At 44.2% G+C, this 16,486-nt stretch overlaps 1 protein-coding gene across 5 annotated transcripts in view; it reads right to left on the bottom strand.

The window, feature by feature from the left end:
• Window positions 1-16,486, bottom strand: part of Pld (Phospholipase D) — a 176,710-nt gene that overhangs the window by 105,037 nt on the left and 55,187 nt on the right. The window contains exon 1 of one of the 5 annotated variants that reach the window (XM_075871755.1): window positions 5,059-5,192. The exons of the other annotated variants lie outside the window; for them this stretch is intronic. Coding sequence (XP_075727870.1) covers window positions 5,059-5,063 — 5 coding nt within the window. The 5' untranslated portion in view covers window positions 5,064-5,192. Of the gene's footprint in view, window positions 1-5,058; window positions 5,193-16,486 lie in introns of those variants that run through there. 5 annotated transcript variants of the gene reach the window in all.

Here is a 16,486-nt window from a genome sequence, read left to right as displayed (position 1 = left end):
GCTGTCAGCAAAATGTGTTTGATGAAATGCGGAAATTCGTACTGGCTCGGCTACATAGTTTTTATTCTTTAACTTTAGCCATGTAGTTTAAGTGGTGCCGTGTAAATATAGGCTTCTTCCGGTTCATGAGATTTATGTAGGTGGGGTTTTCGTGTTTACTTCCAATACTGCCACTTATTTACATGCGATCAACTAAATGCTTCTAAAATTCATTACAGCGAATGTCGCTGAAGCCAACGTGTTGACAAGGGAACATTTCTTTGTCAAGGCAACACTGATGTCCTGACGAGGACAAGTCAACTTGCCGAAACACTGTTTTCAAAAACATTCTCTCTTGAAAGGCTCCTGATCGCTTCAAGCCTCTTCCTGCCTCTGAGCCCCGCCGAGGTGGTCTAGTGGCTAGGGTACTCGGCTGTTGACCCGCAGGTCGCGGGATCGAATCCCGGCTGCGGCGGCTGCAGTCGCGTGTGCTCAGATTTGGGTGCACGTTAAAGAACCCCAGGTGGACAAAACTTCCGAAGCCCTCCACTACAGCGTCTTTCATAATCATATTGTGGTTCCGGAACGTTAAACTCCACAAATCAATCAAAACTGCCTCTGAACTTCAGTCTCGTTTGTGACTGGAGTTCATTTGTTACTGAAGTTCTGTTAGAAAACTATGTGCACCACCATAAAAAAGATGACTGGGTAAAATACGGCATGTCCTACTCGTGATCGTTGACAATTTTCACTTTCGTTCGGATATTATGGGTTCACTGTTTGCTAATTATGTTCACATGTCCTTTGTAAATTAAAACAGCATTCATATATTGACACTTTCACACTACGCTTGCGTCTGTTTGCTTTTCGTACCAAACGTGCAATATTAAAGCTCAGTTCATTTGTGCCGAGCAAGTTTCTCCCTAAGGAATGAGTCAGCTTCACTTTCGCCACTTCAGAACACACAAAAAAATTTAAAAAAATTATTGCTGGCAAAATTTTACGATTGGCCGCATCGCCCAAGTGGCCAGCGGACCTGAAAGAAGGTACGAGCGCATTCCGCCTGCATGCGAAGTGGGTAAGCAGGACTTCCACGGCAACCCTCCTCCTCTCAATTTTCGTCCTTTCTGTCTATTTAGTGACCTCACAAAAGATTTCAGGAAAGATATGTTCTGTTGGCGATTTATTTCTAGAAGGATGCTCGGCAGCCGCCAGTGGTAAAAACGGCTCTGCCGCTGCGTATCAGCATGCAAGAGAGACTAGATAGGAGGTATACAGAGCTTCCGCCCCTTGCCCCTACTGCAATGAGACATGTTTTATTGGCGTACGCGTCAGTCACTCGAAAGCAGAGTGAATGACTCACACAAAAAAGAAAGGGAGAGAGAAAGAAGGTCAACAAACCACGCGCGATAATTGTAACCCTTGTGCTTTTCAATAGGCGTGGATAACTGCGCGCTGAGGTCACTGTGATTTTGGCATTCATAAATTGCTAGGAACTGGTGTAAAATAGAGCACCTGGCTGCAGTAATGATAAGATAAATAAAGGCGACATCTTGCAAATGCAAACTCATTCACTCTTTGCACGTACACATGCACCTGTAAATGTACATTCGCATACTATTTACCTAGCCTGCCTACGCGGCAGTATTTAGAAAGTTTCTTCCCCATAAGAAAAAAAAATATAATTGCATAAAGGGCGAGGGCAAGGAAATGCACCCAGAACAGTTTTTTGCAGCTTTGTTTCACCACTTGGCACGGACAAAAAGCCACCTGTTATGCTGCAGGCTCGTGTGCTCAGATTGGGGTGCACGTTAAAGAACTCCAGGTGGTCGAAATTTCTGGAGCCCTGTACTACGGCGACTCTCGTAATCATATCGTACTTTTGGGACGTTAAATCCGACATTTCAATCAAATCCAAAGTCGCCTGGTGAAAAGTCACCGCTACGTGCACTATTTAAAGATTTGGATGGTTGTACCTATAAGTGTAGGGCTTTCGGAGCACGGACACATGCACCCGGAGGCGTCAACTTTTCGTTCCATGCTTATTGCGTTTTGGCTAGTGCTAGTTTTATTTTACTATATTTGTTCTTCACCATGACTTTCCATCGAACTTAAGATTCACTAGAGGCCTTCGATCATTGCCAGGATATTATGTCGGCCTGTATAAGTTGTAAGCAGAATTTACAATTGTTCAGCAGCGCGGACACGTCAGACAGCCCGCGCAGACGTTCTCTTCACTCGACCTTTGCTATGTGTTTTTTTGTTTCTCGTTTTCCTTCACAAACGACTAAAAAGGGAAGAGAGAAAGATTTCATTTATAATATGTGGGGCTTAACCTCCAAAAAACACCATATGGTTATGGGAGACGTCGTAGCGGAGGGCTCCGGAAATTTAAACCACCTGGGGGTTCTTTACCATGCTCCCAAATCTGGGCACATGGGCCTACAACATTTCCGCCTCCATCAGAAATGCAGCCGCTGCAGCCGGGATTTGATTCCGCGACCTGCGGGTCAGCAGCCGAGTACCTTAGCCACTAGACCACCGCGGCGGGGCAGAGAGAGAGAGAGAAAGTCACTAAACTATACTTCCTAATTATGGTCTTCAATTTGCCCCTCAACCACTGGTATATAGCAAAGGGGGAAAGGTGTTACACCCCAAAAATTTTATTAAATTTTATAGGTATGTACGCAAGTACATATTCATATAAATGTATAGGAAAGCACAGATGCATATACTTGTATATATATGCAAGCACACATAGATATACTTGTTATGCAAACAGAGAAACATAAAGGGAGCCCGTCTGGTCATGTGACATGCTTGCGTAAAACAAAGTAAGACCGCAACCAAACCAAAGGTTACGCTCAAGCTTCTTAGTTCTATAGCTTTTATATATTAACTATATCACGGTTGAGCTTCATTGGTTGGTTTGGTTGCGCAGCTGTGGTCTTGCCTTTTTGCATCGTTACCGATATGAACAGTGCTGCGATATGAACGCATGAAAACGGTCGGGTCGGTGCATTTCAATGTTTCACGAGCCGTAATTCTTCTTGTTGCGATATGCGAAAGTAAGAAGAGGCTCGTTTATCAGTCCAAGAAGCTGGTGCTCACGTGGTCTATGTAAAATCGTGTATAGGGGCCCAACCTCCCTCTTCTATTATTTTTTGCTTTACTAGAGAAGGTACCTCACACGTTGCAGTTGACGAGCGAATCAGCCAGCGAGAATATACTAAGGGCATCCAATGACGTTAGTTTAATACTACATTTCGTGGTTCTGCGCAAAAGTTCAAAGGAGTTCCACAGAAACGCACATCACTTGAGATCAAAACACGTGGGCACTGCAGGCGCACATTCCACACCTATGACGATGCGAATTTGCGCGTGGCAAAAAATCTGGGCAAAACAAAGGCATTTTTTTACAAAGATGTTGTGTGTGGCTAATTCGGCGTACGAAGGTCAAGAAGAACGATTTTCCGCGAACGCAATATCTGGACTAAAGCAGATTTTTTTTCTTGCTGAGAAACCGTAAATAGTAATGGCGTACGACTTCACTGACACGACGAAATGACGCGCAGCATTCCGCCTCGATGGTCAAAACGACAGCGTAACTAACAGGCGCTGTTAGGTGACACCGGCAGTTATGAACATTGGTCGGCGAACACTCCCACGAGTCGACTTGCCTAAACTTGAACTCAGGTCGATCCGCTAGTCTGAGTGAGTCCACGTGGGTAATGTTTGGGTGAGTTGGAGGGAGGCCGTAATGAAAATTATCGCGAGCAGGAGCGATTTCGGTTCAGGAAAATTTTGCTGAGTCGGAATGGGTGTGGGTCCCATGTGCAAGATTTAACTCTTGAGTGAATCCTGCTGAGTTCCACTATTTCTTTAGCTGACCTTTGGTTATGAATAATGCAGTATAGTCTGCCAAAATTATTGTCCCGTGAAGCTCACCCTCCAGAATGTTCAGCACTGCTATGTATCGTATAAGCGAAGTTACGGACAGTAACTGCCGCCGAATAATAAAGTTACAAAAATCTTGCCGTCTCGTGTCTATCGCACGTTAGAACACTGCCTTAGCGGCCGGATTGATTGATTGATTTGTGGGGTTTAACGTCCCAAAACCACCATATGATTATGAGAGACGCCGTAGTGGAGGGCTCCGGAAATTTCGACCATCTGGGGTTCTTTAACGTGCGCCCAAATCTGAGCACACGGGCCTACAACATTTCCGCCTCTTTCGAAGATGCAGCCGCCGCAGCCGGGATTCGATCCCGCGACCTGCGGGTCAGCAGTCAATTGCCTTACCAACTAGACCACCGCAGCGGGGCCTAAACAGTCTGTGTGCTTATACATTTCCTGCGGCACAAATTGCTCCTCAGATAAAAGGCCACGCAACTTTTCAGCGCATCCTGAGGCCCCAGGGGGTGGTACAGGATGTGGATCTGCAGCGTTTACTGCGCGTGTTCATCGTTCTTATTATTATTATTCGGTATGAACACTGCAGTGATTTCCGTAACCATCAGTTTAAAATAGGTGTGGCATCTGCCGGATTACACACAATCCAGCAAATCACGAACGGAATCGTCTGTAGTTCGTTGCTCCAGACGATACGCGGTCAGCCAACATATCTAAGACGGTCAGCTACAGACAATTCAGCAAGCTGTGGGAGCTGTTGCCAGGAGGTTTTGTGTCGTCTAGGGTACTTCGAACAATAGAATAAGTTAGAAACGGTGATGCCATCTCGTGCTTATACTACAGATAGAATAGTTTGCAGTGTCGTCTTGGCTCTTCTGACATCGCTTAAGGTTACGACGCTTTTGTAGTCTGGAACGTATGCTGCAGACGATGCAACAATTTCACACTGTCTGATGTATGAGAAGCAGACGCAAAGCGTAACTTCCAGTGCATGGTTAAATAGGTACGTATTACGGGCCGGTTACTGTAGCGAGCACGACGAAATGGGTTCATCGCTACACAGACACGATACAAACGATGCAACAGATGCGAACGACGATGCAGCATAGTGCTAAGCCTGAAACACACACAAAAAGATAGCAAACACAAAGCGCACGCACAACTCACCCCATTGTGGTATTCCTCTATATAGACACGCGCAGTTCGTCGAAATCGTCACAGAAGCGACTGGCCGGGCAGAGCACTAGCAGACGACGCAGCCGGAGGAAGACAAGCACAACACTAGAAGCACGCGCCAGAGAACAAGAGAAAAAGTTGTCTTCGAGGTGACGTTCGCTAATGATATTTCCAAGCCGGCATTTGGCGACGCAGGAGAAAATGCGAGTCCTATGTACGTATGGCGATCTTCGGACGACGTACATCCATTGAGAGCGTGATATTTGTTGCTTTTTTTCCTCCCGGGTTTCTTCTTGAGCGTACACTGTTCTGACGCGCAGTGTACTAGAAAAGCCCCGACTGTCGCGCGATCGCAGAAGGTGTGCTAGCTGCAGTCAGAGGTGATTCCGCTCCGCCCTCTTTTTTGCTTTTTTTGTTACCTTCTGTCTCTTTCTTTTCTCCTCCCGCCGCTATTATACAACACCCATTTTCATCCTCCACCTGTAGGGCGAGACGAGGCTCCCTCTTTCCTCTCTTTCGTCTCATCTTTCTATCAAGAGAGGAGATAGTATTGAGAGAAGGGAAGCCAGAGGTCCGTATCCCTCCATTCGAGCGCTCGGCGCCTGTGCTCTAGCATACGTATGTATGCGGTCGTGCATTTCCCTCCCGGAGCTTTTCCTGACAGCTGCCTCGGCCGCGGCTAGAGCTCCATGAATCGCGGGAAAAAAATACCCACCCTGGGCGTAATACAAAGGTTTTCCTTGCTCTGCTTTATTCTATATCCTTGATGCGGGCATCAAACAGCAGAATACTTAGGAGAATGATTGCGCGGAGGGCTTTTGGAGCACTGACATGGCGCTCGCGTTATAAAGAACCGTTGTCATGCTCGTTGCGGTTGCTTGGCGGAGGGGCAGATGGAGAGAAGTCTTGAAAAATACCGTCACGTGTTGTTATAGTTATTGCAGTGATAGTTGTTGACACTGTTGTTGCTTTGGGTGGAGCTGCAGACGAGATAAAATATGGAGTTTTGTTCAAATCGTTTTCAAAAAAAGGAGAAACGTAGGTGGCTTGAATATACTGCATAAAATGTAAACTCCATGTTTTGAGGAGTGGGAAAAAAATGAGAGAGGATAAAAACTTTAAGACCTCATAAAAGGTCCAGTGTCAAGTGTTATCGTTGTTGTTATGCTGGGCTTGAAAACTAGGAAAGATACGATTGTGTTGTTTTCAATTTAACCGTTTCTGAAAAAAAAATATGGCTAGCGGAGGCTACAGCTCTTTTGGGGGGAGAGTGGAAGAGAGGGGGACAAAAGACTTTAAGTTGAAGATGGCAAGAAATGTGAATGTTAAAGTGCTGTTGTCGTTGTCATTGCTTTTGCTGCTACTGTGGGCAGGTATTGACGAAAGCAAGAAAAATTTTGTATGTCAAGTTTTTTCTGTCAGTGTTATCGTAAACAGATGATGAAAGAGCAACTGGAATAACAGCACGGATATTATTGCAGCTGTTGCTTTTCGCAAGCGGCATTTCGAAAACACAACATCCAAAGATGCGGGCATCAGGTGTCTTCGGAATGCACTAAAGAGATATCCAAGGCCGGAAAATGTCGAATGAAATTTTCGTGTTGCACATGCCAACTTTACAATTTATGTCAGCGTGTGTCGTTTTTCTCGATGACCGGTTGCTCTCGTTATGACCATGTTTTTTGAGCCCAACTCCAACTAAGTCATGAAGCAGGTGCACAGTCGAAGTAATGTACTTCTAAAGATAATAAGAGGAGGTGACATTTACAACCCCTACTGTTATTTCCAAGGCGATTTGCCACGGAGTCAAAATTAGTGGCATGACAAATGGAAACGGCCCACAACAATGATTTCAATTTATGCCACTCTAAATCAATGCGTAATAAATCTAGTTAATCATGAGAACGAGCAAGAAGTATTATTTCCGCGACTGATAGAGCAAGCGAGTGGTAATAAGAGAGAAAAGTCACAATTTGCCGCTAAAACGAAGCAACGAAAGCGATAGCAACAAATTGGACGGTCACGCGCAACAAATTGGACGGTCACAAGCAGAAAAAAACGTTCGCCGCATTTCTCACACACAAATGACGCACGAAACGTAGTCACAGGTACAGATGAACACGAATAAGCATCTCAGTTGTTACTTCGCTGTCTGAAAAGCGCGCTCTTTATGCAAATGTAGACTGTGCAGCGATTGCAGTGACCTTTGTGCGCCTGGTAACTAACACATAATCGTTCCGGTAAGAGCTGAACGCCAGCCAAGACGTACGATTTTCACTACCGTAAAAATAAGGGCGTGCGAGTGAGCATCCACCCTCCTCCTTTACGCGGGGCAAAGTGCACGTGGGAGATGAGAGGTCGCACCGCTGTGTCGTGACGATGTGGCGACGCACGCTCATTGCGCCATCTTGCTGATAATACTGAAAACGCAATAGTCCCCTCCCCCGAAATGCCCGTCAACCAAGAGCGCCCAGTGGTAGATATAAATAGCTTGCCATTTGAACTTTGAAGGACGCGCCTCTCCATGACTCAGTGGTTAACGCCTCGCACTCACGTTGCAGAGGTCCCAAGTTCAGTTATTTTTCTTTCTTGCGTTTTTATATATATAGATACGCATACATATACGGTAAGTGACGGCGATGCCGATGTCGGCATCGCCATCACTCACCGGCGAAAATTCTGCCGAGAGTGTCCATATATATGTATCGCAAAAAAATGGGCAAACTGTGTCTGATATTGTTCGCAGATCTCCCGCTCCTGAGGTGCTTCTTGGTGTGTAGAAATGCTCTCGGATGTACCACCTGGAGCAGAGCTCAAGACGACACAAGTGCAGATCATGATTTTTCCAAAGGTTACCTCGTACGCAATCAATAATTTCTGCCAAGTTCGTTGGCGCACGTGCGTACAGTAGAAAGGGAGCTCTGCATTAGAACGCTGCCTCACGAGCAGGGCTTACGTCACGATAGTGCGCAAATACCACTGGTTTCGCAAACGTATCAAAAGGACGGGATTACATAAAAACAAGAGTGGCATTGATGGATAGAGGTGGTTACTTCTGAATAAGTGCACCGACGAGTGTCACTTAATTTACAATAATAGAACAAAATGAACAATGCGCTCACTATAAAGAATGCAGAGCTGAAATCGACACGTCCCCACTATTAGAAATGTGCTCGCTTATCTCAGAGTTCAGAAGAAGTAGAAATGAAGAATTATGCGGCATTTATTTGGCGCTGTAGCCGTCTACTACCTTCAAGTTTTGTGCTTTTTGCTGTTCGGGTGATCGGACCAATGAAGTTGTGAAGTGCAGCTTTTTTTTTTGTCTTCACGCCTAGTCACGTCTACGTGTACCCTTGTGCAGTTGCCACATGAGTGAACTAACTCACCTCATTGTAACTTTTGTATCGTGGCGATAAAAAGCACTGCGCATTGTCCGCCATGTCTGGCCTCCGCGATTCCTACGTGGTTCTCCTCACGCCCTTATCTTTGTGGTGATAAGAGGGCATTGGTCTTGTGCTTATCTGTATCACACATTACTTTGTCTCTCTATTATCGGGTAGGTACAAGTGCTTCCATGTAACGGGAACATAGGAGCGTAGACACTGCAAGTAAAAGAAAAAAAAAAGGACGGTCCTTAGACTTTTCTGCTTTAGTTCTGCTTTGCCACATATGTTATTCTTTCTTGAGAGACACATAAACTCTTTTCGAGGATTCTAATACTTTTCTGGTAGAGCAGTGTAACACATGAGAGAGTAATTTGTCTCTTTACAGAGAGTCATATTTATTCATGTGGATACCCTAAGGGCCAGTAGGGTGTTGCATGAGGGAAAGGGGATGATTACTGAGGAGTCACGGATACATCGCAATACCGGCATACGGATGTTGCACAAGAAACGCTAGATATACAAGGCGAAAAAGATATCACAAAATAACAATGACATCAGGATGATGATTTTTGGTCTGTCTAGTTTATGGAATGAACGCTATAAAACATCACGTGCTTGAAAAGATAGCAAGACGTTTATCATCAGAAGGTGTCCTGGTGCTCAAGAAATTAGTAAAGCGCTAACTGAAACCCAATTAGGTTGATAGTGAAAATGCTAGTTGGAAGTTAATTTCGATTGATCAATTGATAGTACAAGATGTGAATTCCATTTTTTTCAGTTTGAGAAAAAAGGTAGTTTGACTTAGTAAGCGTGGTCTCACAAAAAATGGTGTGGTGTGCGGAAAAATTAAGAGATCAGAAAGACGACATTCTGCAATGGTATAGGGTGTTAACGAAAGGGGAAATTTATGACACCGTGAAAATATTATCACATTTATCACATACCAGTGCTTAAAAACACGAAAGAGAACCTACAAGACAAAACAACAGAACTACCTGCTATGAATGCAAGCAAATGTCATAATTGTGACGAACGATTCAAAGAGAGAAGAAGAAAAGAGGCATCGAGATATTCTGCCCTGTTTTTGGCTGGTCTTTTATTCCGAATTCCAGATTTACCACCCATCTTTATTGCAGAATTTTCGCTGTAGCACTGGCCTTTAAAAATTAATACCGATAAATTCCGCCAGAATAATAATGAACTCATCATCGGTATGTAGATCACGCATAGCGTCGGGTGATTCAAAAGCTTCGAAATATTTCAGTGCACTACAATTACTTAATTCAGGTACAATTAGTATTGGTGCCAGGACATAGATGCTTAATTCTAAATGATACAGTTGATGCACTAGTGAAAGCGGTGCTAGACAAGACAGACCAGTTATCAATATTACCCCTACAACAAATTTTGTAGAGATTTTGTAGTCGCAGCTAGATTTCAAAGGCAAAAGAAGATGCAATATTCTTTATGAAATTCCCCGCAATTTAATAATTTACTGATCCCCTGGAAAACTTCCTGTCATAACAGAGGTCTTGAAATTATAATCACTAGGCTACGCTCTCATGTTCCTCCATTAGTTTTTATTTATTCAGAGCAGGCTTGAGTCTCTTCTCGCTTTGTTCTTTTCGAGGATAAGTGGTCAAAAAAATAGCACACTTCTTGATCTCCTGTAGAAATTTTTCTACACCGAGAAAGACATCTCGGGAAATGCCGTTAAGCATCCCTTGGATTAGATTTTACAGCCTACAATTTACTATCCCAAGGTGCACGTACCCTTGGGCACAGCAACGGGAAAGAATGCGAGGCCGTGCAAGATTTCATTGAACAGTCAAAGATATTTACTTATTAACCTAAATTCCAAAGGTTCTTTGTTAACCAATGTTGGCTACAAAAAAAAATGTTCTTTTACAATAATCATTTACTGCTATTTTAGTAGGAACTAAATCATATTTTTTCTGACAAAGAATTAGCAAAAATCAATATATATATATATATATATATATATATATATATATATATATATATATATATATATATATATATATATATATACAAAGCTACCCAGTTCTTGACCAATCCGCAAGGGTGGATATTAGCCAAACATTCTGTATATTCATTTAAAATAGGGAAGCACAATCAGGTGCACACAAAAAAAAACTGAAGATTTATTCCAAAATTCAAGCCAAAAATATTTGGCTTTCTTTGTGGCTTGCCTTTTCACTTGCTTTGGAAAATAGGCTTGCGTATTGAAATAAAGCAGCAGTTCAAATTCAGCGCCTCGGTGTGCGCCCCTACTCTGGTGTGATCCCGTCTGTTGCTTTTTTGTTTTGTTTGCGCAGTTACACCGTGTACCAGTAAAAGCTGGCACAACTTATCACTCTTCTGCGAATAACACACGCTATTTTTTTTCACTTGAAGCCTATTGAAATGCCACAGCATTCGCATAGGCTTCACAGCGATATCACGTAATGTGTTTGTCCGGTGTTTGAGGACTGGTAATGCAAAAAAAAAAAAACGGGTATTGACAGATGGGATGACTTAGTTTTGTTTTCAAGACATCGCGGCTTCGTGCTTATTTCTTTGCTAAGAAACGAAGCACTACCCATGAGGTGAAGCCTCTGCCAACAACGATGGAGTAATCGCTTCTCGGGTTAGCAGTTAAGGCGTTTCCTTCCTTATTGGGCAATAACGTTTATTTATGAAAAGCCCGTGTATCAGGATGCCCACGTCTACATCATTTCAGTGGAGCCATGTAAAAAAGAAATGGTCAAGGAGCAGCAAAAGAAGCTTAGAGCGGAGAATAATACTTCGTGACGACCAAAAGGTGCTATAGAGTTGAAGGAGAGTGGCTAGAAAAGTGATGATAATAATGGCCGGAGGCGAGTGCCATGTGGTTATGTACTGTGTACGAAAGAACCGGAAAAGTCCCATTAGCCCGGCTTGAAAAAGGCCATGGCGAGAAATATAGTTTTCCTGACGTGTTTCCGGATCCCAAAGGGCGGGTGCAACCGGAAAGGTTGTGGAATCGGCAATGTATTTTTGCCTCTTCAGATTGTGCAATTTTGGCACTCCGGAAAATCCAGAAATTCATCGAGCTGCGCTTGGCTGACACTGATCAAAGAGCGAAGCTGGTGGCGTGGAGGAAGGCTGAGGGAAATGATTTGAATGAACGAGGTGAGTTGACTGAAGTAATAGATTGAAATAGCTTAAATCTGTAGGTTGAGTGAAGTGGGATGAGTAAAGTGGGTTCAATGAAGTGAGTTTAATGAAGTGGTTGAAATAAAGAGGGTCTAATGAAATTAGTTGAATGAACCGAGTTGAGTGAAATCGGCGGAGTTGCTGGAGCAGCACCGGGCGCAAAGATGAGTTGCGGATGTAGTGAGTAACGAACATAGTGGTGGGAGGAGTGGAAAAATATTTTTAGTAAGATTTACCCACTCTGTGAGTAAATCCCACTACTATTTACTGAAGACCCCTGGACACAGAAAGCTCGACAAAGATCAGCTTCACTGTTTAAAGCGAGCGTGTTATGCATGGTCAACGTGACGCGTTTCTGGTTCCTGAATGCCATGCGCGGCCGGAAACATCATTGCTGGTTGCGCAGTCGGTGCAGTGTCACTGCCCGTTTGAATGGAGTAATTTCGGCACTCGAAAACAGCAGAACGATAATGTTGCCTCATAACATTGAGGCGAATTCTCCGAGAACTCTCGAACAGATGATGATAATATATGGTGTTTTTTGGCGCAAGGGCCATTTGATGGCCAAAGAGCGCCAGTTCATGGGACAAAGAATGTGGACAATGATTGTGATTAGCGGCTGTATAAAGGCCATAAAATTCCTCGCGGTAAGGCGGGTAAGAACATACAAGTAATAAAATCATGACCATGCCGTGAAAGGTGTGTGTGGTGCGAATAGATTACAAAAGTTGGTGATAATAAAAACAATGGTGGACATGTATGGCATTAGCACAAGTGCCTCACTCGTTCATACCCTTGCGTCCAAGGGCCGTGAGGCAAGTGCTTTGTTGTGTAGCCACCGCAGCGAAAACCTCTCTGCAGAGGTCGTGCTACGGAATGCCCGGGTATATGATATGAAAACTATGAATTTCTTTTAAAAACGCTAACAATGATTTATGACTAAAAAAGCGGTTCCCTACCGACGAACATTGCAGGGTGTAAAGGTATATGTTGTCGGTAGGGTAATGGAAAGTGTTGTCTTCTAAGAGTGTCTAATTGTTTACATTGGATTAAAACGTGAAGAACTGTTAATGCCTCACCACATTTATCACACAATGGTGGATCGCCACCGGACAAAAGATGTATGTGTGTGTCGTGTATGTGTGTCCTATCCTGAGTCTTGTTAGTGTTACCTCTGTTAGACGTGATTTTGATACTGGTGGCCAATGGCCAAGGTTGGCTTGATAACGTGTAGCTTGTTTTGTGTGTGTCTGTCCCACTTGCTCTGCCAGTAGTCCCTGCGCTTTCGTTTGAGAGAGGGCTTAAGATCAAGGGCCGGGATTAATATGGGTGTAGTGGCGGTGCCCTCGTGGACGGATGCAGCAAGCTGATCCGCCATCACGTTGCCTTGAATCTCACGGTGCCCTGGCACCCATCACACTACAACATGTTGGTTGAGTGTGTAGAGTGTGCATAAAATGAAGTAAAGTGAGACGAGGACAGGGTTTTTTTTTGTTTTTTAAGACTGTGCAGAGCCGTTACCACACTGAGGGAGTCTGTATAATTTACTGCTTTTTGTATTTGTAATTGTTTGATGTGTTTAGCTGCCACAAGTATCGCGTAAGCTTCCGCTGTGAAGATACTTGTGCCTGGATGTAGAGGGCCAGCATCCGAAAAGGAAGGGCCAACAGCAGCGTAGGACACAGAGGAGTTAGACTTAGAGGCATCTGTAAAGAACTCAGAACGTGTGTATTTGTGTTGAAGTTCCAGGAAGTGTGTTCGGATATGGGCAATAGGCACATGTTTAGTAACTTCTAGGAAAGACACATCGCAATCTATAGTCTGCCACTGCCACGGTGGCGGGTATGCTACAGGAGCCATTAAACTGTGTTCGAGTGACACTCCAGTGTCCTCAGCTAGACCCTTCAGGCGAACTGAGAAGGGCTGCCTCATTGAAGGCCTGTTTTGAAACAGAATGGAGCTCGACAAGTCATTAATAGTAGAGTATGAGGGGTGCCTCTTGTCTGCTTTCACCTTAAGAAAATATACAAAGGACATGTAAGTTCTTTGCAGATGAAGCGACCACTCATTTGACTCAACGTAAAGGCTTTCTACGGGGCTGGTGCGAAAAGCACCCGTAGAAAAGCGGATGCCAAAATGGTGCACGGGGTCCAGCATCTTCAAAGCACTTTGAGTCGCAGAGTGATAAACAACGGCCCCATAATCTAAGCGGGTGCGAATGAGGCTTCTATACAGGTTCATGAGACATTGCCTGTCACTACCCCACGTAGTACGTGACAACACTTTTATAACATTCATGGCTTTTAAACATTTTGTTTTTAAATACTTGATGTGCGGTACGAAGGTCAACTTGTTGTCCAAGATTAAGCCCAAGAATTTATGCTCCGCATAGACAGACAGACGTTGACCGTTCAGTTTAATGTCAGGTTCTGAGTGCACGCCTCTCTTTCGGGAGAACAAGACACAGGTGCTTTTTTCTGGGTTCAGCCGGAATCCGTTTTCCTCTGCCCATTTGGAGACCTTGTTTAAACCTAACTGAACCTGCCGCTCACACATTGCTAGGTTGCATGACTTAAAGCCAAGCTGGACGTCGTCGACATATGTACAATAGAACATGTTGCGGGGGATGGACAGGTGCAAGGAATTCATTTTGATAATAAAAAGTGTACAACTAAGTACACCACCTTGAGGTACTCCCGTTTTTTGCACAAATGTTTGGGAGAGAATACAGCCCACACGGACACGGAATTTCCGATTGCACAAGTAACTCTCGATTATGCAAAGCATTCTACCGCGCACACCCAAGTGAAACAAGTCTCTTAATATGCCAAAACGCCATGTTGTGTCGTAAGCCTTCTCGATATCGAGAAACACAGAGAGGAAGTATTGTTTATGAATGAAAGCGTCTCGGATCTGTGCCTCGATACGCACCAGATGGTCGGTGGTAGATCTACCCTCTCGAAACCCACATTGGTATTGGTCAAGCAGATTGTGTGTTTCAAGGAAATATAAAGTCGACGGTTTATAATTTTTTCAAAAAGTTTACAAAGGCAGCTGGTTAGCGCAATGGGCCTATAACTTGAAACTGAGGAAGGGTCCTTGCCCTGTTTCAAAATAGGGATAACAATAGCCTCTTTCCAGGAAGCAGGGATGGTGCCAGAAAGCCAGATAGCATTGTATAGAGAGAGTAAAGTTTTTCGCGTTTTGAGCTGCAGGTTTTTCAACATTTCATATGTAACACGGTCGTAGCCTAGGTCAGAATTACTGCAAGAGTTTAGTGATGTTTGTAGCTCAGCTAAGTTGAAAGGTTGGTTGTATGCCTCGTGATTTGTACACTTGTATTCTAGTTTCTGCTTTTCTATCTTTGCTTTATATCTTTGGAAAGCTTCAGTATAGTGTGACGAGCTAGACACTTGCTCGTAGTGTGCACCGAGGAGGTTCGCCTGATCTTCCAGGCTGTCACCCTGTGTGTTTACGAGTGGGAGTGAGTGTACTTGTTTTCCTACTACCCTACGAACCATGTTCCAGACTTTAGCCTCTTGTGTATATGAATTTATCCCTGATAAAAACTTGTGCCAGCTTTCTCTTCTGGCCTGCCGACGCGTTCTCCTGCCTCGAGATTTTATTTTCTTAAAGCTCTCAAGGTTTTCCGCTGTCGGCGAGTTTCGCAGCAACCTCCATGCCCTGTTCTGTTCCTTTCGCACATTCTGACACTCAGTGTTCCACCACGGGACGTGTCGTTTGCCGGACAGTCCAGATGTTTGAGGAATGCACTTGGCTGCTGCGTCAGTAAGAAAAGCCGTAAAGTACTGCACAGCTTCATCTATACCTAATCCGCATATGTCAGCCCAACTTGAGTGAGTAATCTTTTGAAATTGTTCCCAGTCGGCTTTGTTTACCAGCCATTTGGGAACATGTGGAGGACATTCATATAGTATTGGTGTACTCAAAGCTAAATGAAAATGGTCACTTCCATATGGATTATTTATGACTTTCCACTGAAGTAATGGTACAAGTGAAGGAGATGCGATACTGAGGTCTATGGAAGAGTAAGTTTTGTTGGCAAGGTTGTAGTATGTTGCCTATTTCCTATTCAACAGACAAGCACCTGATGAAATGAGGAATTGTTCAATGAGACGACCTCGTGCATCACAGCGAGAGTCACCCCACAGACCATTATGTGCGTTCAGGTCCCCAAGGACCAGATAAGGTTCAGGTAGTTCGTCTAGTAAAGACTGGAATTGAAGTTTTTCAAGACGGTGGTGCGGAGGTATGTACAGAGAGCAGACAGTGACAAGTTTGTTTAGAATAACTGCTCGGACAGCCACCGCCTCGAGGGAAGTTTGAAGGGGTAATTGTGTGCATGCTATACCTTGACTTACTATAACCGCTACACACCGGATGGTAGCATGGCATCATCTCTATCCTTTCGGAAGATTATGTAGTTACGTAAAAAGTTTGTGTTAGTTCGTTTTAAGTGTGTCTCTTGTACATACAGCACTCTTGGATTGTGTTCATGGAGGAGTTCTTGTAAGTCATCGAGGTTTCGAAGAAGGCCTCGGATGTTCCACTGTAATATTTCTGGCTGCATATTTAAACAATATAGATGCTGCTGTGTGTACAAAGAGTATCCTGTGTTGGAGTTAGCTCGTTAATTCAGGTGGCAGGACGATCTTCCGGCCCCGTTATTGGTTTTTTATTTTTCTTGGCGCGCTCCAAGGAGCCGCGCCGCAGTTTTGGTACCAAAGTTACCGTTGTGTCCATTGCCTCTTCAGAGGCACTGGGTGCCCGCACATGCGAGCTGGTGGTTCGGATTTTAGGCCTCGCCTGGTGAG

This window comes from Rhipicephalus microplus, chromosome 8, assembly GCF_043290135.1.
Source record: "Rhipicephalus microplus isolate Deutch F79 chromosome 8, USDA_Rmic, whole genome shotgun sequence".
In the NCBI taxonomy this organism is placed as follows: domain Eukaryota; kingdom Metazoa; phylum Arthropoda; class Arachnida; order Ixodida; family Ixodidae; genus Rhipicephalus; species Rhipicephalus microplus.
Note: the sequence above shows the minus strand (reverse complement) of the source record. Positions and strands in the feature narration are given on the sequence as shown.